The sequence below is a fragment of the Daphnia carinata genome, chromosome 3, assembly GCF_022539665.2.
Source record: "Daphnia carinata strain CSIRO-1 chromosome 3, CSIRO_AGI_Dcar_HiC_V3, whole genome shotgun sequence".
NCBI lineage: Eukaryota > Metazoa > Arthropoda > Branchiopoda > Diplostraca > Daphniidae > Daphnia > Daphnia carinata.
The window spans coordinates 3,732,164-3,755,625 of NC_081333.1; the positions used below are offsets into that span (position 1 = coordinate 3,732,164).

The following is a 23,462-nucleotide window of genomic DNA, read 5'->3' on the forward strand; positions in this document are numbered from 1 at the left end:
TAATTGTGTTCACGTAAATTGCCGTTGGGGAGAAAAAATCTGAACCAACTGAATCTGCCATCGCCTTCTAGTAGCTGACAGAAACGTCTATCAGTCCATCCACATTCGTAGTCTGTGAAGAAGCAATTCGTTCAATATCGTTCAAAGATTTGTTCACGGATGGAACAACGTGAAGACATTGTCATCTTCAGTAACACTTGAAGATTTGTAACTTTTACTTCGGATCCTGAGAAATTAATTCTTTTTTATTTTCTTTATTTTCATTTTCAACTGGCAATATGGTAGCTAGCTAACTGTACCGTAACTTGTACTTTAATGAAATGTGTTAACGGAACGTTTATGGAGCACAGACATATACAGACTGGAAACCTGTTAGCCCTGCTAGCCGCGCTACTGTACGCACGTAAGGAAAACAAAAACTTATTGGTTGAGAGGGTCCCATATCCCGATGATTAGCTGCCTGCATCCATGAACCTGGGGAGAAGTTATCAACAACCTCTTCTCTACCTCAGTTTTGCGGGTCGATCTTTAACGTGTAGTGGACTGTACTACAGATCGATGTGAAACGTCTGTATGTGTAGGTGTATGTTTTTTTTTAGTGTAGTGATCATTTTTAGCCCCTTTATAGTAGGCATGGCTCTTCTTTTTTCTTGAAGGCCCATGTCCCATATACCATATCCGTTGTTATTTGGTGTAGAAGATGTCCAAATGTTGCGTAATCCGATGAGAAGAAGAATCTTATGTCTTCTCCGTTATGATGAATCTTGAATAATGACGTAAGGTGGGTGGGAGGAGCGCGTGGAGGGCTTGTAAATTGGAGGTGGCGGGATTTGAACCCGGGACCGACAGATTACAAAGCGAGGGTGATAACCATTGTGCCAGGACCGCACATCCCAAATTGGCAAAATTTTAGATTTCGCTTTAAATACATGGTTTCGATGCAGAATTGAACGGGCATCACGAACATGAGGGTTGTTTTCTCGTGGGACTCATAGTTTTTGAATAAAACGTAAAAGAAGGTAAAAGTTGCGTTAAAAAATAAGCCCGGGCTTATATTGTCGGGTTTACAATTTTTTTCTATTATTGTTCTCACTTGTGTGTATTTGCGCTATATTCAACTGGGGTAAGAGATTTATGTGTATATATTATTTTTGTTTCAGCTAACTACGGCGCGATGCTGCTGTTGGCCGTTGTCTCTCTGATGGCTGGACAGGCCGTGGGTGGACCAATGGGTTCACCTTCTTCTGTGTACTACACCACTCCGGCGTCTTACTACACCACGACCTATGCTGCGCCCAGTTACTACACCACCAAGGCTCCCAAGTACTATACCACAACATATGCTGCTCCTAACTACTACACCACTAAGGCTCCCGAGTACTACACCACGACGTATGCAGCACCCACTTATTACACTACAAAGGCGCCCGAGTACTACACCAAAAAGGTGCCCGAGTACTACGCGACCACATATGCAGCTCCGAGTTACACTACGGAGGCTCCGAGATACTACTCTGCACCGAGCTATAGCACAGAGGCGCCAGTGTATTACACAACAACCTACGCCACTCCAAGCTACTACACCGAAGCTCCCGCCTACGATACCACAAAGGCCCCTGAGTATTACACCACAAGGTACGCTTCTCCGTCTTATTACACTGAGGCCAAGAAATATTACTCTGCTCCGAGCTACACAACAACTGCGTCGTACTACACCACGACAGAGGCGCCCAAGTACTACGTGGCTCCAACATACTACACTGCAGCTGCCCCGTCTTACTACGCTGAGTCGACATACTACTCTGAAGCCTCGAAGTCTTATGCTGCCCCAAGTTACTCCACAACGGCTGTTTTAATATTTGCTGTCCTCGTTCCAAAATGAGTTATTACCCTGCCATGTATTTATCTTTAACTAGTCGTTCCATACGCACGTTGTTTATTCTAAATGAAATGTTGAATACAGTCATACTGTCGTTACCGAATCCACTTGTCTTTATTCTTTATCACGTAAAGCGGATGAAGCGATTGAAATGTGGGTTCGTACAACGTTATAATTTCTAAACACAATTATGCATTAGGACGTATTAGTAAGAACTATGTCATGCGTATTTATAAATTTACCGCGAGTTTATATATTCAATTACGTAGGACGAAGTCGCATTGGCTTATTGCGTTAGGGCATTGGCGTTGTTCAGTTGTCGTGGTTAAAATCCATTTTTCTTTCCCGTTTTATGACTGAATATTAGCGAAACTTTGTTTCATCGATTAAAAATATATATGCTTAATATTCGGCAGAGATATCAGTATCGGTTTGCCAGTTTTGATTTTAGTTTTAGGGAAAATAGCCAAAAAGGTTGGGCTAAGCACTTGACTGACATGCTAGTACCCTCCAGACTTTCACCATGTTGGCCCGGATCATATTGCTGTACAATATGATCCCTATCGTGACGTCAGCTGATAGCTCTTACATCTCTATTCCGTTTTGGCATTGGAATGGGGGACCAATCCCATACCAACGCTTGGCGTTTCGAGTTGTAATTGCTTACAGACTCCTGGTACTAGTTCCCACCACTAGGAGGGTTTGTCAGACCGAGTAATTGTTCAAGTGCCGCTACGTGAAGATGCTCACGCAACTATTATATACCGTGAATCACGGCACCAAAACAGGTTGCTGACACAAGCGGGCATTTTCCGGCATAAAACATCTCCCATTTAAATTCGGCGAAACTATTCTACAATGTAAGAAATGAACTGTATCCAGAAAATAGCGATAAATATCATCCAAGGTAATTATAAAACAAAAAACTTGATTAAATGTTTTAAATTTTCAATTATTATATCTCACTGACGAATTAGGGTGTGGCATCACGCACCGTTAATGGTATGCAAGAATACTCCATATCACCTGGCGGCCGATATTGGCACTAATGCGTCCATGCATTGACTGGGTGTTAATGCAGTTGTGTCGTGAAAAAAAAGTAAAAGCCAAGGTAAGGCCGTAATTACTTATTTTTGGCATTCGTATACACGCATACGTAGTCCTGTATCCAGCTCACTGCGTCTGGTGAACCATAATAATTCAATGATCCCGCTTCCTAAATTTCCCCATTGGAAAACAATGACCTATGCCACATTCCCAGGGCTTTTCAAGTCGGGTAGACAAATGTTTGTCTAACATCAGTGATTCCTTTTATGGCAACGATCCCACGGCAATCTTGTAGCTCCCACGACGATCCTCGCTGGGCCTTTTCGCTCCTTTGGCCGGCCAATCTAGATACATAAAATACAAAAAAACACAGTTAGTACACTTTAACTTATCAATGATACCTGCTGTTGGTGTCGCCGATCCTCGGTGTCCCGCGGTCAACGGTGACGTCCAGAGATTGCCCTCCTCATTCATCGAGAACGAAATAAAAACAAAAGAGAACAAAGAATTGCTTTTGATTACTCAAATAACAACACCTGTCTGCTTAACACTAGCACATATCAAGTACGCGAATGACATACAGTTTCCGAGGGATAGGTCCTGAAATAAAATTTATCGTTAATGATGAACAGGTTAGGAAAGTCGTGTTGTTGTTAACGTTAGTAGTGTTTTTGCATATTGTGCAGAGAGGTCTGATAGCCAGTTGGTGTGCAAATTGCAAAAGGTGCAAAGGTGGGAAAATACGGAGTGCATTGCATGGACGCAGTGTAGTGCAAAAGTAAACCGTGTAACGATGATTGTGCCTTAATCATCGTTTTTCTAATCTATTTATTCTAATCTATCTTATGCTAACTAGACTATACACCCGTGCGAAGGCAAAACCCAGTGCTTATATGAGGCTTTCGTGGTGTGAGCGTGATTGAGAAGGCGTGAAACACTACACAAAACACCCGGAGAGATATATCTACACTAGTGTGCACCGTGCAAGTGAATGAACTACTGATCGGAAAAGCGGAATTTTTTTTTTTTTTTAATTGAATGGCTTGATGACATTGATATATTCGAGGTCACTGCTTATAGAGAGATCAGTTAGGGTGGAATTGGCATTTCTTCCGCTTATGCTGAAATTTTTCAAAAGCTATCGACCTTCAGGTTTATGTTACCCTTCCTTTAAATCTTAGGTCCAAGAAGTGTTGTTTTCCTTGTAAAGCAAAAGTGAGGCACGTTGACGTAGTTTTCCTTTTAATGCATTTAAATCTATAACTTTCTAGTGTAATGAACTCCTTCAGTTGATGCTTGTGAGAAAGTAAGAAGGCTATAGCCTTCTCACTTTTCCAATTTTCTTCAAATCCTAGATTTCATTAAAAATACATTACTCCGATTCGAAATTGATCGCTGATCTCGAAAATGGGGTATATTTTTATATCAGGCTTCTATTTTTTGAATTAACCATAAAAAACAGAAAGTCGGGCTTATTTAGTCGGGCTTATTTAGCCGGGCCTAAAATATTTTTCGGTCAGTGTATGTAGAGAATTAACTAGAAACGTGACTGTTAGATGGCGATAGCAGTAAAACAGAAAAAAAGGCCCATGTTTTTTTTGTTTTTTTTGGGGTAAAATGTATGGCAATCCGTTTTACATAAAAAAAAAAAAATGGCGGAAAAAAAAAAAATCGCACTTTTTTCTCTTTTTTCTACCCGTAGCCATCTATCAGTCGGTTTCGTTATTACAGGCATGTAAGCAATTTCAGTTAATTGTATCCCATTAGCAGTTAATTGAGTAGCGTGGCTGGAGAACAACGCGTGGCTGGAGGAACAATTGAAAAATGGATAAGATAATAAAACAAAAAAATGGTAAGTATAAACATTATTATATTGGTTTTCAATTATTAATTATTGTTTATTAGATCAAATTATGAAGCTGCAGGCCCAGTTATTGGAACAACACAAAATATTAGATAATAAAGCTAAGGATCGTAGGCCTAACACGTAATGATTCTATTTATTTGCTTTTATTCATTCGTGTTTTGTAGCTCAAATTTTGAGTCTTCAAGCTCAGCTAGGGGAAAAGAACAAATTGGAACGGAACAGTTTCCAAACAGTGAAGGAGGTTTTCAAAACTCATCTCTAACTGAACGTGAGGATGAGTTGGCATTAGGCGAACACAGCCAGGTACCTAAACTTTTCAAATAAGAATTCAAAATAAGTATAGAATTTTAAAAAACAATTATTTATTGCTTAGTTATTCAGTCCACCACCTGACAGTGTGTTAAATTTAAATTCTGTTAGTGCTGCACTAAAAGAATCGTTAGTAATAAGCTCATGCAGTGAAGGAACTGAACAATTGTGGGAACGTATTTGGGCCGAAAATGGGTGTGGTACAGAAACCCAGAAATGGCACAAGTTCAACATGAAACATGGATTAGGTACTTTTCGGTTTTTTGTCTATCGAAAAAGTATTTTTAATGCTATTATTTTGCATTCACAGATTTTAACGGGGGATCAAATCAAGTCTGGAAGTGTTACAGGATGGAAGAGTGAGCCTACAGATGAAAAAACACTGAGAGTGCATTACCGTAAGGTGTGAGGTAAATTAATAGAGTAATGCAAATTGCCTAATGAGAAGTACCATCTTGTGTTAATGAATCCAGTACAACAGCAATCCTTTATAGTTCTGTCACAGCTAGAAGCCTCAAATAATTCTGCTTCTCTGTCTAAAGAACAACTTGTCCTTTACGTTCAGAGTGTTGGGGAAACTGGGTACTTAAATGGCCCTAAAGATGTTTTAATTTTGCTGCTATTGCAGAGATGAACATCATACATGGACTCTTTAGGTATGAAAGGATTTTTCTTCAAATAATTTTGAATTTATGACGAAGAATTTCTCCTCCTTTTTGCCAACCAGGTCTTATCTACCAAAAAAAATTTTATCCAATAGGAAAGGATTTTCATGTACTGGGAACACAACTATCAACAATGCAACATTCTACAGGTGCTAGTTTATCATTCAAGAGCCTTATACAATGAAGTTAATCTGCAATTTGTATGTCCTTTCCCAAGCTTCCACCAGAAGTTGAATCTATGAGTCATGTAAGTTCCATGATCAACAATTGATGTGTTTAACGGTGTTGTTTTTCTTTTCTCAATATAGGTTAATAGTAACATTGGATCTGAAAAGATTCTTGGTTGGGGCAAGACACTGAATAAATTGTATTGATTGGATGGATGACATGACATTGCTATACTTAATTCGGATTCCCCAGACGGTATTTGATATTTAAAAAATTGAAGTGCATATCTGGGCTCCCTTCTTTTCTGAAGCCCCGTTTCCCCTTGACTCATAATAAGCCCGTAGGGGGTCATGCCCCTACTGTACGGTATATATAAAAACAACATATACCGAGGTTTGGAGGGCTCTGGCCGGAAAGGGGACGTGGGGTGCCGCTTAGTCCGATGATGTGTTCACGGAGGGTGACGTGGCTGCCCACAAATCCGAACTAAAGGTTAATCGCTCCTGTAAAAATGTTCCAAATCTTCAGCTCTTCTTCCGGCTTCTCTTAGCCAATCACCGGGTAATCTCCCCGGTGGGTCAACAAGGCAGTGTCTCCCCCTGCCTGGGTTGACGGCAACTTTTGAAAGGGCTATTGTGCCTTTTTAAAGTTGCAAAAATAATTGATGTGCAGAGAATTGTCAATAAATGTTTTTTATAAAATGTTTTTGCAAAATTTTTTTCTTTCATTGTCTGTGTTCACATATTACATTTATCAACTTTTTTTTTATTTAGCTTGCGCAATTTACCTAATTGTTTATGCCACCTTTGATGGTAAGCATTGTTTCCATTGGTTTATCGTTTATCTGTAAGCATTCAATTATTATCCAGGGATCGAACCCTGGATGTTCGACATACCGCGCCGATGCTATACCAATGAGCCATGAATCATATGATGTAAGGTTAGCTTTTTTATAGCTAGTTTCTAGCTTGCGGACTTGCATTTACACTTTGAATAAAATTGGAACGTAGATCTTTATACATCTATTAAGGTTTGAACCCAGGGTAACAGTTACCGCAGCTGAATGCTCTACCACAGAGCTATGAACCTTATGAAAGCTATAAAAAGATAAATATATACTTGTGAAAGACTACATAAACATCCTAGACTATAACATATGATATGCCATAATAGATATAATATGATAGATATATCTCGTGGCTCAATGTTAGAGCATCGGCGTTGCACGCTGAATGTGTGGGGATCGATTCCCATACCAGTAAAACTATATACAAGTATAAAATTACTTCAGAAAATATCCAGGTATTACACGTTGTTCCTTGTCTAAGTTCAAGAATTCAAGAAGTGTAATAAATACTAATTGAATACTAACAGATAAGCGATACAACGGTGGCAAAAACCATAAAAATGAATTGAGCAAGCTAAATAAAAAAAAAAGTTGATAAATGTAATGTGTGAACACAGCTAACACAGACAATGAAAGAAACAAATTTTGCAAAAAATATTTTATAAAAAAATTTTTATTGATAATTCTCTGGACATTACAAATATTTTTGCAACTTTAAAAAGGCACAATAGCCCTTTCAAAAGTTGCCGTCAACCCAGGCAGGGGGAGACACTGCCTTGTTGACCCACCGGGGAGATTACCCGGTGATTGGCTAAGAGAAGCCGGAAGAAGAGCTGAAGATTTGGAACATTTTTACAGGAGCGATTAACCTTTAGTTCGGATTTGTGGGCAGCCACGTCACCCTCCGTGAACACATCATCGGACTAAGCGGCACCCCACGTCCCCTTTCCGGCCAGAGCCCTCCAAACCTCGGTATATGTTGTTTTTATATATACCGTACAGTAGGGGCATGACCCCCTACGGGCTTATTATGAGTCAAGGGGAAACGGGGCTTCAGAAAAGAAGGGAGCCCAGATATGCACTTCAATTTTTTAAATATCAAATACCGTCTGGGGAATCCGAATTAAGTATAGCAATGTCATGTCATCCATCCAATCAATACAATTTATTCAGTGTCTTGCCCCAACCAAGAATCTTTTCAGATCCAATGTTACTATTAACCTATATTGAGAAAAGAAAAACAACACCGTTAAACACATCAATTGTTGATCATGGAACTTACATGACTCATAGATTCAACTTCTGGTGGAAGCTTGGGAAAGGACATACAAATTGCAGATTAACTTCATTGTATAAGGCTCTTGAATGATAAACTAGCACCTGTAGAATGTTGCATTGTTGATAGTTGTGTTCCCAGTACATGAAAATCCTTTCCTATTGGATAAAATTTTTTTTGGTAGATAAGACCTGGTTGGCAAAAAGGAGGAGAAATTCTTCGTCATAAATTCAAAATTATTTGAAGAAAAATCCTTTCATACCTAAAGAGTCCATGTATGATGTTCATCTCTGCAATAGCAGCAAAATTAAAACATCTTTAGGGCCATTTAAGTACCCAGTTTCCCCAACACTCTGAACGTAAAGGACAAGTTGTTCTTTAGACAGAGAAGCAGAATTATTTGAGGCTTCTAGCTGTGACAGAACTATAAAGGATTGCTGTTGTACTGGATTCATTAACACAAGATGGTACTTCTCATTAGGCAATTTGCATTACTCTATTAATTTACCTCACACCTTACGGTAATGCACTCTCAGTGTTTTTTCATCTGTAGGCTCACTCTTCCATCCTGTAACACTTCCAGACTTGATTTGATCCCCCGTTAAAATCTGTGAATGCAAAATAATAGCATTAAAAATACTTTTTCGATAGACAAAAAACCGAAAAGTACCTAATCCATGTTTCATGTTGAACTTGTGCCATTTCTGGGTTTCTGTACCACACCCATTTTCGGCCCAAATACGTTCCCACAATTGTTCAGTTCCTTCACTGCATGAGCTTATTACTAACGATTCTTTTAGTGCAGCACTAACAGAATTTAAATTTAACACACTGTCAGGTGGTGGACTGAATAACTAAGCAATAAATAATTGTTTTTTAAAATTCTATACTTATTTTGAATTCTTATTTGAAAAGTTTAGGTACCTGGCTGTGTTCGCCTAATGCCAACTCATCCTCACGTTCAGTTAGAGATGAGTTTTGAAAAACCTCCTTCACTGTTTGGAAACTGTTCCGTTCCAATTTGTTCTTTTCCCCTAGCTGAGCTTGAAGACTCAAAATTTGAGCTACAAAACACGAATGAATAAAAGCAAATAAATAGAATCATTACGTGTTAGGCCTACGATCCTTAGCTTTATTATCTAATATTTTGTGTTGTTCCAATAACTGGGCCTGCAGCTTCATAATTTGATCTAATAAACAATAATTAATAATTGAAAACCAATATAATAATGTTTATACTTACCATTTTTTTGTTTTATTATCTTATCCATTTTTCAATTGTTCCTCCAGCCACGCGTTGTTCTCCAGCCACGCTACTCAATTAACTGCTAATGGGATACAATTAACTGAAATTGCTTACATGCCTGTAATAACGAAACCGACTGATAGATGGCTACGGGTAGAAAAAAGAGAAAAAAGTGCGATTTTTTTTTTTTCCGCCATTTTTTTTTTTTTTATTTAAAACGGATTGCCATACATTTTACCCCAAAAAAAACAAAAAAAACATGGGCCTTTTTTTCTGTTTTACTGCTATCGCCATCTAACAGTCACGTTTCTAGTTAATTCTCTACATACACTGACCGAAAAATATTTTAGGCCCGGCTAAATAAGCCCGACTAAATAAGCCCGACTTTCTGTTTTTTATGGTTAATTCAAAAAATAGAAGCCTGATATAAAAATATACCCCATTTTCGAGATCAGCGATCAATTTCGAATCGGAGTAATGTATTTTTAATGAAATCTAGGATTTGAAGAAAATTGGAAAAGTGAGAAGGCTATAGCCTTCTTACTTTCTCACAAGCATCAACTGAAGGAGTTCATTACACTAGAAAGTTATAGATTTAAATGCATTAAAAGGAAAACTACGTCAACGTGCCTCACTTTTGCTTTACAAGGAAAACAACACTTCTTGGACCTAAGATTTAAAGGAAGGGTAACATAAACCTGAAGGTCGATAGCTTTTGAAAAATTTCAGCATAAGCGGAAGAAATGCCAATTCCACCCTAACTGATCTCTCTATAAGCAGTGACCTCGAATATATCAATGTCATCAAGCCATTCAATTAAAAAAAAAAAAAAATTCCGCTTTTCCGATCAGTAGTTCATTCACTTGCACGGTGCACACTAGTGTAGATATATCTCTCCGGGTGTTTTGTGTAGTGTTTCACGCCTTCTCAATCACGCTCACACCACGAAAGCCTCATATAAGCACTGGGTTTTGCCTTCGCACGGGTGTATAGTCTAGTTAGCATAAGATAGATTAGAATAAATAGATTAGAAAAACGATGATTAAGGCACAATCATCGTTACACGGTTTACTTTTGCACTACACTGCGTCCATGCAATGCACTCCGTATTTTCCCACCTTTGCACCTTTTGCAATTTGCACACCAACTGGCTATCAGACCTCTCTGCACAATATGCAAAAACACTACTAACGTTAACAACAACACGACTTTCCTAACCTGTTCATCATTAACGATAAATTTTATTTCAGGACCTATCCCTCGGAAACTGTATGTCATTCGCGTACTTGATATGTGCTAGTGTTAAGCAGACAGGTGTTGTTATTTGAGTAATCAAAAGCAATTCTTTGTTCTCTTTTGTTTTTATTTCGTTCTCGATGAATGAGGAGGGCAATCTCTGGACGTCACCGTTGACCGCGGGACACCGAGGATCGGCGACACCAACAGCAGGTATCATTGATAAGTTAAAGTGTACTAACTGTGTTTTTTTGTATTTTATGTATCTAGATTGGCCGGCCAAAGGAGCGAAAAGGCCCAGCGAGGATCGTCGTGGGAGCTACAAGATTGCCGTGGGATCGTTGCCATAAAAGGAATCACTGATGTTAGACAAACATTTGTCTACCCGACTTGAAAAGCCCTGGGAATGTGGCATAGGTCATTGTTTTCCAATGGGGAAATTTAGGAAGCGGGATCATTGAATTATTATGGTTCACCAGACGCAGTGAGCTGGATACAGGACTACGTATGCGTGTATACGAATGCCAAAAATAAGTAATTACGGCCTTACCTTGGCTTTTACTTTTTTTCACGACACAACTGCATTAACACCCAGTCAATGCATGGACGCATTAGTGCCAATATCGGCCGCCAGGTGATATGGAGTATTCTTGCATACCATTAACGGTGCGTGATGCCACACCCTAATTCGTCAGTGAGATATAATAATTGAAAATTTAAAACATTTAATCAAGTTTTTTGTTTTATAATTACCTTGGATGATATTTATCGCTATTTTCTGGATACAGTTCATTTCTTACATTGTAGAATAGTTTCGCCGAATTTAAATGGGAGATGTTTTATGCCGGAAAATGCCCGCTTGTGTCAGCAACCTGTTTTGGTGCCGTGATTCACGGTATATAATAGTTGCGTGAGCATCTTCACGTAGCGGCACTTGAACAATTACTCGGTCTGACAAACCCTCCTAGTGGTGGGAACTAGTACCAGGAGTCTGTAAGCAATTACAACTCGAAACGCCAAGCGTTGGTATGGGATTGGTCCCCCATTCCAATGCCAAAACGGAATAGAGATGTAAGAGCTATCAGCTGACGTCACGATAGGGATCATATTGTACAGCAATATGATCCGGGCCAACATGGTGAAAGTCTGGAGGGTACTAGCATGTCAGTCAAGTGCTTAGCCCAACCTTTTTGGCTATTTTCCCTAAAACTAAAATCAAAACTGGCAAACCGATACTGATATCTCTGCCGAATATTAAGCATATATATTTTTAATCGATGAAACAAAGTTTCGCTAATATTCAGTCATAAAACGGGAAAGAAAAATGGATTTTAACCACGACAACTGAACAACGCCAATGCCCTAACGCAATAAGCCAATGCGACTTCGTCCTACGTAATTGAATATATAAACTCGCGGTAAATTTATAAATACGCATGACATAGTTCTTACTAATACGTCCTAATGCATAATTGTGTTTAGAAATTATAACGTTGTACGAACCCACATTTCAATCGCTTCATCCGCTTTACGTGATAAAGAATAAAGACAAGTGGATTCGGTAACGACAGTATGACTGTATTCAACATTTCATTTAGAATAAACAACGTGCGTATGGAACGACTAGTTAAAGATAAATACATGGCAGGGTAATAACTCATTTTGGAACGAGGACAGCAAATATTAAAACAAATCTAACCATCCCGTCATAGAGCTTGATGGACAGCGCAATTTTCACGATTAAGAATATTTCCAGTCGTGGTGTAGTACGGCGCAGCAGTTGTAGTCTGATATGAATAACTGCCATAGTTAGAAGACGGTGAACCCATCGGCACAGCTATGCTCGATGCAGCCATAAGTGTAACAGTAAGCAGAAGCGTAAAAGCCATGAATACCTATAGCAGTGGAAGAAAGACCTAATTGATTGCTGATATGCCACCAGAACGCTGAAACAATGCATAGAATTAAGTTTTAAAATTTCATTCCAACACCTCATTTAGGGAAATCAATCACTGAAACATTGCACTACATCAACATCAATTTCTATTTTAATTAAACGTTATACTTTACCCATTGTTGCAAGGCGAACTGAAGCTGCTGATGGTGATGCTACGTCGAAGATGAACACTCCACTGATGATGTAGTTGGCTCTGTTGTACCATTTTATACGATTTTATGTCACCCTGATCTTGCTCGCCATCCCCAGCGGGTGTACCTTTTCAACATGACGTAACGATCAATATTCTTAAAACGGTAAAAGTTGGGTTAAAAAATAAGCCCGGGCTTATATTGTCGGGCTTAAAATGTTTTCCTATTAAACAATAATAGCATTAAATCTAGATAACTATAGATGATTCTGATTCAGAATTAACCATAGGAACACGAAAATGGAATTTGTTTTTACATAGACTTTATAGTTTTGGAGTAATCTAAAATATAAAATTAGTGTGTGTGCGAATCGAAACCATTACTAGCGGGCCAGTACTCTACAGCGCTAGCGTGACACATCAAACTTCTTCGATTATTAAAAAACCATAAACTTTATGTAAAATCAAATTTCATTTTCGTGTTCCTCGTTAAATATAGAATCAGAATCATATATAGTTATCTAGATTTAATGATATTATTTTTTAATAGGAAAAAATTTTAAGCCCGACAATATAAGCCCGACAAAATAAGCCCAACTTTATGTTTTTTTACGGTTAATCCAAAAAGAAGAAACCTAATACAAAAATATACCCCATTTTCGGGATCAGCGATCAATTTCGAATCGGAATAATGCATTTTTAATGAAATCTAGGATTTTGAAGAAATTGGCAAAATTTTAGATTTCGCTTTAAATACATGGTTTCGATGCAGAATTGAACGGGCATCACGAACATGAGGGTTGTTTTCTCGTGGGACTCATAGTTTTTGAATAAAACGTAAAAGAAGGTAAAAGTTGCGTTAAAAAATAAGCCCGGGCTTATATTGTCGGGTTTACAATTTTTTTCTATATTGTTCTCACTTGTGTGTATTTGCGCTATATTCAACTGGGGTAAGAGATTTATGTGTATATATTATTTTTGTTTCAGCTAACTACGGCGCGATGCTGCTGTTGGCCGTTGTCTCTCTGATGGCTGGACAGGCCGTGGGTGGACCAATGGGTTCACCTTCTTCTGTGTACTACACCACTCCGGCGTCTTACTACACCACGACCTATGCTGCGCCCAGTTACTACACCACCAAGGCTCCCAAGTACTATACCACAACATATGCTGCTCCTAACTACTACACCACTAAGGCTCCCGAGTACTACACCACGACGTATGCAGCACCCACTTATTACACTACAAAGGCGCCCGAGTACTACACCAAAAAGGTGCCCGAGTACTACGCGACCACATATGCAGCTCCGAGTTACACTACGGAGGCTCCGAGATACTACTCTGCACCGAGCTATAGCACAGAGGCGCCAGTGTATTACACAACAACCTACGCCACTCCAAGCTACTACACCGAAGCTCCCGCCTACGATACCACAAAGGCCCCTGAGTATTACACCACAAGGTACGCTTCTCCGTCTTATTACACTGAGGCCAAGAAATATTACTCTGCTCCGAGCTACACAACAACTGCGTCGTACTACACCACGACAGAGGCGCCCAAGTACTACGTGGCTCCAACATACTACACTGCAGCTGCCCCGTCTTACTACGCTGAGTCGACATACTACTCTGAAGCCTCGAAGTCTTATGCTGCCCCAAGTTACTCCACAACGGCTGTTTTAATATTTGCTGTCCTCGTTCCAAAATGAGTTATTACCCTGCCATGTATTTATCTTTAACTAGTCGTTCCATACGCACGTTGTTTATTCTAAATGAAATGTTGAATACAGTCATACTGTCGTTACCGAATCCACTTGTCTTTATTCTTTATCACGTAAAGCGGATGAAGCGATTGAAATGTGGGTTCGTACAACGTTATAATTTCTAAACACAATTATGCATTAGGACGTATTAGTAAGAACTATGTCATGCGTATTTATAAATTTACCGCGAGTTTATATATTCAATTACGTAGGACGAAGTCGCATTGGCTTATTGCGTTAGGGCATTGGCGTTGTTCAGTTGTCGTGGTTAAAATCCATTTTTCTTTCCCGTTTTATGACTGAATATTAGCGAAACTTTGTTTCATCGATTAAAAATATATATGCTTAATATTCGGCAGAGATATCAGTATCGGTTTGCCAGTTTTGATTTTAGTTTTAGGGAAAATAGCCAAAAAGGTTGGGCTAAGCACTTGACTGACATGCTAGTACCCTCCAGACTTTCACCATGTTGGCCCGGATCATATTGCTGTACAATATGATCCCTATCGTGACGTCAGCTGATAGCTCTTACATCTCTATTCCGTTTTGGCATTGGAATGGGGGACCAATCCCATACCAACGCTTGGCGTTTCGAGTTGTAATTGCTTACAGACTCCTGGTACTAGTTCCCACCACTAGGAGGGTTTGTCAGACCGAGTAATTGTTCAAGTGCCGCTACGTGAAGATGCTCACGCAACTATTATATACCGTGAATCACGGCACCAAAACAGGTTGCTGACACAAGCGGGCATTTTCCGGCATAAAACATCTCCCATTTAAATTCGGCGAAACTATTCTACAATGTAAGAAATGAACTGTATCCAGAAAATAGCGATAAATATCATCCAAGGTAATTATAAAACAAAAAACTTGATTAAATGTTTTAAATTTTCAATTATTATATCTCACTGACGAATTAGGGTGTGGCATCACGCACCGTTAATGGTATGCAAGAATACTCCATATCACCTGGCGGCCGATATTGGCACTAATGCGTCCATGCATTGACTGGGTGTTAATGCAGTTGTGTCGTGAAAAAAAAGTAAAAGCCAAGGTAAGGCCGTAATTACTTATTTTTGGCATTCGTATACACGCATACGTAGTCCTGTATCCAGCTCACTGCGTCTGGTGAACCATAATAATTCAATGATCCCGCTTCCTAAATTTCCCCATTGGAAAACAATGACCTATGCCACATTCCCAGGGCTTTTCAAGTCGGGTAGACAAATGTTTGTCTAACATCAGTGATTCCTTTTATGGCAACGATCCCACGGCAATCTTGTAGCTCCCACGACGATCCTCGCTGGGCCTTTTCGCTCCTTTGGCCGGCCAATCTAGATACATAAAATACAAAAAAACACAGTTAGTACACTTTAACTTATCAATGATACCTGCTGTTGGTGTCGCCGATCCTCGGTGTCCCGCGGTCAACGGTGACGTCCAGAGATTGCCCTCCTCATTCATCGAGAACGAAATAAAAACAAAAGAGAACAAAGAATTGCTTTTGATTACTCAAATAACAACACCTGTCTGCTTAACACTAGCACATATCAAGTACGCGAATGACATACAGTTTCCGAGGGATAGGTCCTGAAATAAAATTTATCGTTAATGATGAACAGGTTAGGAAAGTCGTGTTGTTGTTAACGTTAGTAGTGTTTTTGCATATTGTGCAGAGAGGTCTGATAGCCAGTTGGTGTGCAAATTGCAAAAGGTGCAAAGGTGGGAAAATACGGAGTGCATTGCATGGACGCAGTGTAGTGCAAAAGTAAACCGTGTAACGATGATTGTGCCTTAATCATCGTTTTTCTAATCTATTTATTCTAATCTATCTTATGCTAACTAGACTATACACCCGTGCGAAGGCAAAACCCAGTGCTTATATGAGGCTTTCGTGGTGTGAGCGTGATTGAGAAGGCGTGAAACACTACACAAAACACCCGGAGAGATATATCTACACTAGTGTGCACCGTGCAAGTGAATGAACTACTGATCGGAAAAGCGGAATTTTTTTTTTTTTTTAATTGAATGGCTTGATGACATTGATATATTCGAGGTCACTGCTTATAGAGAGATCAGTTAGGGTGGAATTGGCATTTCTTCCGCTTATGCTGAAATTTTTCAAAAGCTATCGACCTTCAGGTTTATGTTACCCTTCCTTTAAATCTTAGGTCCAAGAAGTGTTGTTTTCCTTGTAAAGCAAAAGTGAGGCACGTTGACGTAGTTTTCCTTTTAATGCATTTAAATCTATAACTTTCTAGTGTAATGAACTCCTTCAGTTGATGCTTGTGAGAAAGTAAGAAGGCTATAGCCTTCTCACTTTTCCAATTTTCTTCAAATCCTAGATTTCATTAAAAATACATTACTCCGATTCGAAATTGATCGCTGATCTCGAAAATGGGGTATATTTTTATATCAGGCTTCTATTTTTTGAATTAACCATAAAAAACAGAAAGTCGGGCTTATTTAGTCGGGCTTATTTAGCCGGGCCTAAAATATTTTTCGGTCAGTGTATGTAGAGAATTAACTAGAAACGTGACTGTTAGATGGCGATAGCAGTAAAACAGAAAAAAAGGCCCATGTTTTTTTTGTTTTTTTTGGGGTAAAATGTATGGCAATCCGTTTTAAATAAAAAAAAAAAAAATGGCGGAAAAAAAAAAAATCGCACTTTTTTCTCTTTTTTCTACCCGTAGCCATCTATCAGTCGGTTTCGTTATTACAGGCATGTAAGCAATTTCAGTTAATTGTATCCCATTAGCAGTTAATTGAGTAGCGTGGCTGGAGAACAACGCGTGGCTGGAGGAACAATTGAAAAATGGATAAGATAATAAAACAAAAAAATGGTAAGTATAAACATTATTATATTGGTTTTCAATTATTAATTATTGTTTATTAGATCAAATTATGAAGCTGCAGGCCCAGTTATTGGAACAACACAAAATATTAGATAATAAAGCTAAGGATCGTAGGCCTAACACGTAATGATTCTATTTATTTGCTTTTATTCATTCGTGTTTTGTAGCTCAAATTTTGAGTCTTCAAGCTCAGCTAGGGGAAAAGAACAAATTGGAACGGAACAGTTTCCAAACAGTGAAGGAGGTTTTTCAAAACTCATCTCTAACTGAACGTGAGGATGAGTTGGCATTAGGCGAACACAGCCAGGTACCTAAACTTTTCAAATAAGAATTCAAAATAAGTATAGAATTTTAAAAAACAATTATTTATTGCTTAGTTATTCAGTCCACCACCTGACAGTGTGTTAAATTTAAATTCTGTTAGTGCTGCACTAAAAGAATCGTTAGTAATAAGCTCATGCAGTGAAGGAACTGAACAATTGTGGGAACGTATTTGGGCCGAAAATGGGTGTGGTACAGAAACCCAGAAATGGCACAAGTTCAACATGAAACATGGATTAGGTACTTTTCGGTTTTTTTGTCTATCGAAAAAGTATTTTTAATGCTATTATTTTGCATTCACAGATTTTAACGGGGGATCAAATCAAGTCTGGAAGTGTTACAGGATGGAAGAGTGAGCCTACAGATGAAAAAACACTGAGAGTGCATTACCGTAAGGTGTGAGGTAAATTAATAGAGTAATGCAAATTGCCTAATGAGAAGTACCATCTTGTGTTAATGAATCCAGTACAACAGCAATCCTTTATAGTTCTGTCACAGCTAGAAGCCTCAAATAATTCTGCTTCTCTGTCTAAAGAACAACTTGTCCTTTACGTTCAGAGTGTTGGGGAAACTGGGTACTTAAATGGCCCTAAAGATGTTTTAATTTTGCTGCTATTGCAGAGATGAACATCATACATGGACTCTTTAGGTATGAAAGGATTTTTCTTCAAATAATTTTGAATTTATGACGAAGAATTTCTCCTCCTTTTTGCCAACCAGGTCTTATCTACCAAAAAAAATTTTATCCAATAGGAAAGGATTTTCATGTACTGGGAACACAACTATCAACAATGCAACATTCTACAGGTGCTAGTTTATCATTCAAGAGCCTTATACAATGAAGTTAATCTGCAATTTGTATGTCCTTTCCCAAGCTTCCACCAGAAGTTGAATCTATGAGTCATGTAAGTTCCATGATCAACAATTGATGTGTTTAACGGTGTTGTTTTTCTTTTCTCAATATAGGTTAATAGTAACATTGGATCTGAAAAGATTCTTGGTTGGGGCAAGACACTGAATAAATTGTATTGATTGGATGGATGACATGACATTGCTATACTTAATTCGGATTCCCCAGACGGTATTTGATATTTAAAAAATTGAAGTGCATATCTGGGCTCCCTTCTTTTCTGAAGCCCCGTTTCCCCTTGACTCATAATAAGCCCGTAGGGGGTCATGCCCCTACTGTACGGTATATATAAAAACAACATATACCGAGGTTTGGAGGGCTCTGGCCGGAAAGGGGACGTGGGGTGCCGCTTAGTCCGATGATGTGTTCACGGAGGGTGACGTGGCTGCCCACAAATCCGAACTAAAGGTTAATCGCTCCTGTAAAAATGTTCCAAATCTTCAGCTCTTCTTCCGGCTTCTCTTAGCCAATCACCGGGTAATCTCCCCGGTGGGTCAACAAGGCAGTGTCTCCCCCTGCCTGGGTTGACGGCAACTTTTGAAAGGGCTATTGTGCCTTTTTAAAGTTGCAAAAATAATTGATGTGCAGAGAATTGTCAATAAATTTTTTTTATAAAATGTTTTTGCAAAATTTTTTTCTTTCATTGTCTGTGTTCACATATTACATTTATCAACTTTTTTTTTATTTAGCTTGCGCAATTTACCTAATTGTTTATGCCACCTTTGATGGTAAGCATTGTTTCCATTGGTTTATCGTTTATCTGTAAGCATTCAATTATTATCCAGGGATCGAACCCTGGATGTTCGACATACCGCGCCGATGCTATACCAATGAGCCATGAATCATATGATGTAAGGTTAGCTTTTTTCTAGCTAGTTTCTAGCTTGCGGACTTGCATTTACACTTTGAATAAAATTGGAACGTAGATCTTTATACATCTATTAAGGTTTGAACCCAGGGTAACAGTTACCGCAGCTGAATGCTCTACCACAGAGCTATGAACCTTATGAAAGCTATAAAAAGATAAATATATACTTGTGAAAGACTACAAACATCCTAGACTATAACATATGATATGCCATAATAGATATAATATGATAGATATATCTCGTGGCTCAATGTTAGAGCATCGGCGTTGCACGCTGAATGTGTGGGGATCGATTCCCATACCAGTAAAACTATATACAAGTATAAAATTACTTCAGAAAATATCCAGGTATTACACGTTGTTCCTTGTCTAAGTTCAAGAATTCAAGAAGTGTAATAAATACTAATTGAATACTAACAGATAAGCGATACAACGGTGGCAAAAACCATAAAAATGAATTGAGCAAGCTAAATAAAAAAAAAAAGTTGATAAATGTAATGTGTGAACACAGCTAACACAGACAATGAAAGAAACAAATTTTGCAAAAAATATTTTATAAAAAAATTTTTATTGATAATTCTCTGGACATTACAAATATTTTTGCAACTTTAAAAAGGCACAATAGCCCTTTCAAAAGTTGCCGTCAACCCAGGCAGGGGGAGACACTGCCTTGTTGACCCACCGGGAGATTACCCGGTGATTGGCTAAGAGAAGCCGGAAGAAGAGCTGAAGATTTGGAACATTTTTACAGGAGCGATTAACCTTTAGTTCGGATTTGTGGGCAGCCACGTCACCCTCCGTGAACACATCATCGGACTAAGCGGCACCCCACGTCCCCTTTCCGGCCAGAGCCCTCCAAACCTCGGTATATGTTGTTTTTATATATACCGTACAGTAGGGGCATGACCCCCTACGGGCTTATTATGAGTCAAGGGGAAACGGGGCTTCAGAAAAGAAGGGAGCCCAGATATGCACTTCAATTTTTTAAATATCAAATACCGTCTGGGGAATCCGAATTAAGTATAGCAATGTCATGTCATCCATCCAATCAATACAATTTATTCAGTGTCTTGCCCCAACCAAGAATCTTTTCAGATCCAATGTTACTATTAACCTATATTGAGAAAAGAAAAACAACACCGTTAAACACATCAATTGTTGATCATGGAACTTACATGACTCATAGATTCAACTTCTGGTGGAAGCTTGGGAAAGGACATACAAATTGCAGATTAACTTCATTGTATAAGGCTCTTGAATGATAAACTAGCACCTGTAGAATGTTGCATTGTTGATAGTTGTGTTCCCAGTACATGAAAATCCTTTCCTATTGGATAAAATTTTTTTTGGTAGATAAGACCTGGTTGGCAAAAAGGAGGAGAAATTCTTCGTCATAAATTCAAAATTATTTGAAGAAAAATCCTTTCATACCTAAAGAGTCCATGTATGATGTTCATCTCTGCAATAGCAGCAAAATTAAAACATCTTTAGGGCCATTTAAGTACCCAGTTTCCCCAACACTCTGAACGTAAAGGACAAGTTGTTCTTTAGACAGAGAAGCAGAATTATTTGAGGCTTCTAGCTGTGACAGAACTATAAAGGATTGCTGTTGTACTGGATTCATTAACACAAGATGGTACTTCTCATTAGGCAATTTGCATTACTCTATTAATTTACCTCACACCTTACGGTAATGCACTCTCAGTGTTTTTTCATCTGTAGGCTCACTCTTCCATCCTGTAACACTTCCAGACTTGATTTGATCCCCCGTTAAAATCTGTGAATGCAAAATAATAGCATTAAAAATACTTTTTCGATAGACAAAAAACCGAAAAGTACCTAATCCATGTTTCATGTTGAACTTGTGCCATTTCTGGGTTTCTGTACCACACCCATTTTCGGCCCAAATACGTTCCCACAATTGTTCAGTTCCTTCACTGCATGAGCTTATTACTAACGATTCTTTTAGTGCAGCACTAACAGAATTTAAATTTAACACACTGTCAGGTGGTGGACTGAATAACTAAGCAATAAATAATTGTTTTTTAAAATTCTATACTTATTTTGAATTCTTATTTGAAAAGTTTAGGTACCTGGCTGTGTTCGCCTAATGCCAACTCATCCTCACGTTCAGTTAGAGATGAGTTTTGAAAAACCTCCTTCACTGTTTGGAAACTGTTCCGTTCCAATTTGTTCTTTTCCCCTAGCTGAGCTTGAAGACTCAAAATTTGAGCTACAAAACACGAATGAATAAAAGCAAATAAATAGAATCATTACGTGTTAGGCCTACGATCCTTAGCTTTATTATCTAATATTTTGTGTTGTTCCAATAACTGGGCCTGCAGCTTCATAATTTGATCTAATAAACAATAATTAATAATTGAAAACCAATATAATAATGTTTATACTTACCATTTTTTTGTTTTATTATCTTATCCATTTTTCAATTGTTCCTCCAGCCACGCGTTGTTCTCCAGCCACGCTACTCAATTAACTGCTAATGGGATACAATTAACTGAAATTGCTTACATGCCTGTAATAACGAAACCGACTGATAGATGGCTACGGGTAGAAAAAAGAGAAAAAAGTGCGATTTTTTTTTTTTTTTCCGCCATTTTTTTTTTTTTTTTTTTTTTAAAAACGGATTGCCATATAAAACGGATTGCCATATATTTTTGCCGAAAAAAATTTTAAGCCCGAATAAATAAGCCCAAGCGCCAGTACGTTACAGCGCTAGCGCTATGCAGCTGAAATATGCGGTGAGTGTATGTAGAGAATTAACTAGAAAAGTGACCGGTAGAGGTCGATAGCAGTAAAACAGAAAAAAAAATAATATTTATTTTTTTTTTTGTAAAACGGATTGCTACATTGCCATACCTGCGTTGTATCATAACATATCAGTGTTCTTTACAAAGTCATTATCAGAAACTTGTAAAGCGAATGGGAGCCGATTGTATGAGGCGTTAGAATTTTTCCCTTTTATATTTGGTAAATCTCTAGATTTCAGTCATAATGGCTGACCAAAAAGTTGCCTTGATCACGGGTAATTGACACTTTTTCAACAACAGATGTACATGTCTCTGAACATAATAAATCTTCACTTACATTTTCATAAATTCAAGGTGCAAGTTCTGGTATTGGCGCTGCAACCGCTATACATTTCGCAAAACTAGGATACAAATTAGCCATTTGTGGGAGAAATGCAGCTGCTCTCGCTGAAACAACAACCCATTGCCTGGAAGCAAATGACAAACTGTCTGCGGACAGTGTAAACTTCATTTTGTGTACTTTCCATTTATATATCTCTAATTACATTTTGTTCATAGGTACTACAATTGGCTGGGGACATGTCTGTTGAAAAGGATTGTGAAGATGCAGTGAAAAAAGCTGTTGAGAAATTCAATAGATTAGATGTTCTCATTCCTTGTGCAGGAATATTGACTACTGGCCCACTGGAAACTATATCATTGGATGAATATGACAATCTAATGAACATCAATTGCAGGTCAATTATCTTACTTATGAAACTTTGCACTCCACACCTCATTGAAACAAAAGGGAACATTGTGAATGTTTCTAGTGTGACAGGACTAAGAGCTGTATGTTCCACTGGTGCAGTTTATTAGTGATTCATTTGTTGTTCAATATTTCCCTTCTAGTTTCCAGGTGTGTTGTCCTATTGTATCAGTAAAGCCGCTGTTGACCAGCTGACTCGTTGTTCTGCATTGGAATTAGCACCAAAAGGAGTGCGCGTCAATGCTGTAAATCCTGGTGTCATCATTACCCATTGCCATAAGCGCGCCGGAATGACAGAAGAAGCTTACGCCAAATTTTTAGAACATTCGAAAACTACGCATGCCCTTGGACGTCCTGGCACTGCTGATGAGGTTGCTAAAGCTATTGCATTCCTGGCTTCGGATGACGCATCGTTCATTACAGGGGTCACACTCCCCGTGGATGGCGGCCGTGGCATAATGTGTCCCCGATGAATCAAAGAATTTGATTTTAGATACTGTAATCGGGTAGATTTGGAAGCAGTTACATGCCAGTAACAGAAATGATGACTTTGTAAGCTTACATCATATACTTTTGATTACACGTTGATTGGCTACAGGTGT

The 23,462-nt window shown here is 38.5% G+C and overlaps 2 protein-coding genes and 4 long non-coding RNA genes across 6 annotated transcripts; 4 read left to right on the forward strand and 2 right to left on the reverse strand.

The window, feature by feature from the left end:
* Positions 1 to 1,165: 1,165 nt before the first annotated feature.
* Positions 1,166 to 14,336, forward strand: LOC130693161 (uncharacterized). The gene is made up of 2 exons (XM_057516285.2): positions 1,166 to 1,377; positions 13,754 to 14,336. The coding sequence occupies exons 1-2, from the start codon at positions 1,175 to 1,177 to the stop codon at positions 14,334 to 14,336; spliced, it is 786 nt and encodes a 261-aa protein (XP_057372268.2). The 5' UTR covers positions 1,166 to 1,174.
* On the forward strand, positions 4,640 to 6,598 carry LOC130693575 (uncharacterized). The gene is made up of 5 exons (XR_009001728.2): positions 4,640 to 4,778; positions 4,832 to 5,096; positions 5,167 to 5,350; positions 5,413 to 5,758; positions 5,830 to 6,598. It is a non-coding gene; the product is annotated as an uncharacterized LOC130693575 (long non-coding RNA).
* Positions 7,485 to 9,447, reverse strand: LOC130693574 (uncharacterized). Its single transcript, XR_009001727.2, has 5 exons — positions 9,302 to 9,447; positions 8,983 to 9,248; positions 8,729 to 8,912; positions 8,321 to 8,666; positions 7,485 to 8,249 (listed from the first exon to the last, which is right to left on the reverse strand). It is a non-coding gene; the product is annotated as an uncharacterized LOC130693574 (long non-coding RNA).
* A 2,758-nt stretch (positions 14,337 to 17,094) lies between the features above and the next one.
* LOC130693572 (uncharacterized) lies at positions 17,095 to 19,055 on the forward strand. The gene is made up of 5 exons (XR_009001725.2): positions 17,095 to 17,233; positions 17,287 to 17,552; positions 17,623 to 17,806; positions 17,870 to 18,215; positions 18,287 to 19,055. It is a non-coding gene; the product is annotated as an uncharacterized LOC130693572 (long non-coding RNA).
* Positions 19,056 to 20,047: 992 nt separating this feature from the next.
* On the reverse strand, positions 20,048 to 21,895 carry LOC130693573 (uncharacterized). Its single transcript, XR_009001726.1, has 5 exons — positions 21,757 to 21,895; positions 21,438 to 21,703; positions 21,184 to 21,367; positions 20,776 to 21,121; positions 20,048 to 20,704 (listed from the first exon to the last, which is right to left on the reverse strand). It is a non-coding gene; the product is annotated as an uncharacterized LOC130693573 (long non-coding RNA).
* Positions 21,896 to 22,227: 332 nt separating this feature from the next.
* On the forward strand, positions 22,228 to 23,457 carry LOC130693542 (3-oxoacyl-[acyl-carrier-protein] reductase FabG-like). Its single transcript, XM_057516708.2, has 4 exons — positions 22,228 to 22,387; positions 22,467 to 22,612; positions 22,671 to 22,943; positions 23,004 to 23,457. Exons 1-4 carry the CDS (start codon positions 22,357 to 22,359, stop codon positions 23,331 to 23,333), a joined length of 780 nt encoding a protein of 259 aa, XP_057372691.1. The 5' UTR covers positions 22,228 to 22,356; the 3' UTR covers positions 23,334 to 23,457.
* The last annotated feature ends 5 nt before the right edge of the window (positions 23,458 to 23,462 follow it).

Coding starts and splice junctions, on each gene's coding strand:
- LOC130693542 (XM_057516708.2), top strand. CDS start 22,357: ATGGCTGACCAAAAAGTTGCCTTGATCACGG. Junction 22,388..22,466: donor AAAAGTTGCCTTGATCACGG/GTAATTGACACT, acceptor CATAAATTCAAG/GTGCAAGTTCTGGTATTGGC. Junction 22,944..23,003: donor GTGTGACAGGACTAAGAGCT/GTATGTTCCACT, acceptor TTTCCCTTCTAG/TTTCCAGGTGTGTTGTCCTA.
- LOC130693161 (XM_057516285.2), top strand. CDS start 1,175: ATGCTGCTGTTGGCCGTTGTCTCTCTGATGGCTGGACAGGCCGTGGGT. Junction 1,378..13,753: donor TACACCACTAAGGCTCCCGA/GTACTACACCAC, acceptor TGCTGCGCCCAG/TTACTACACCACCAAGGCTC.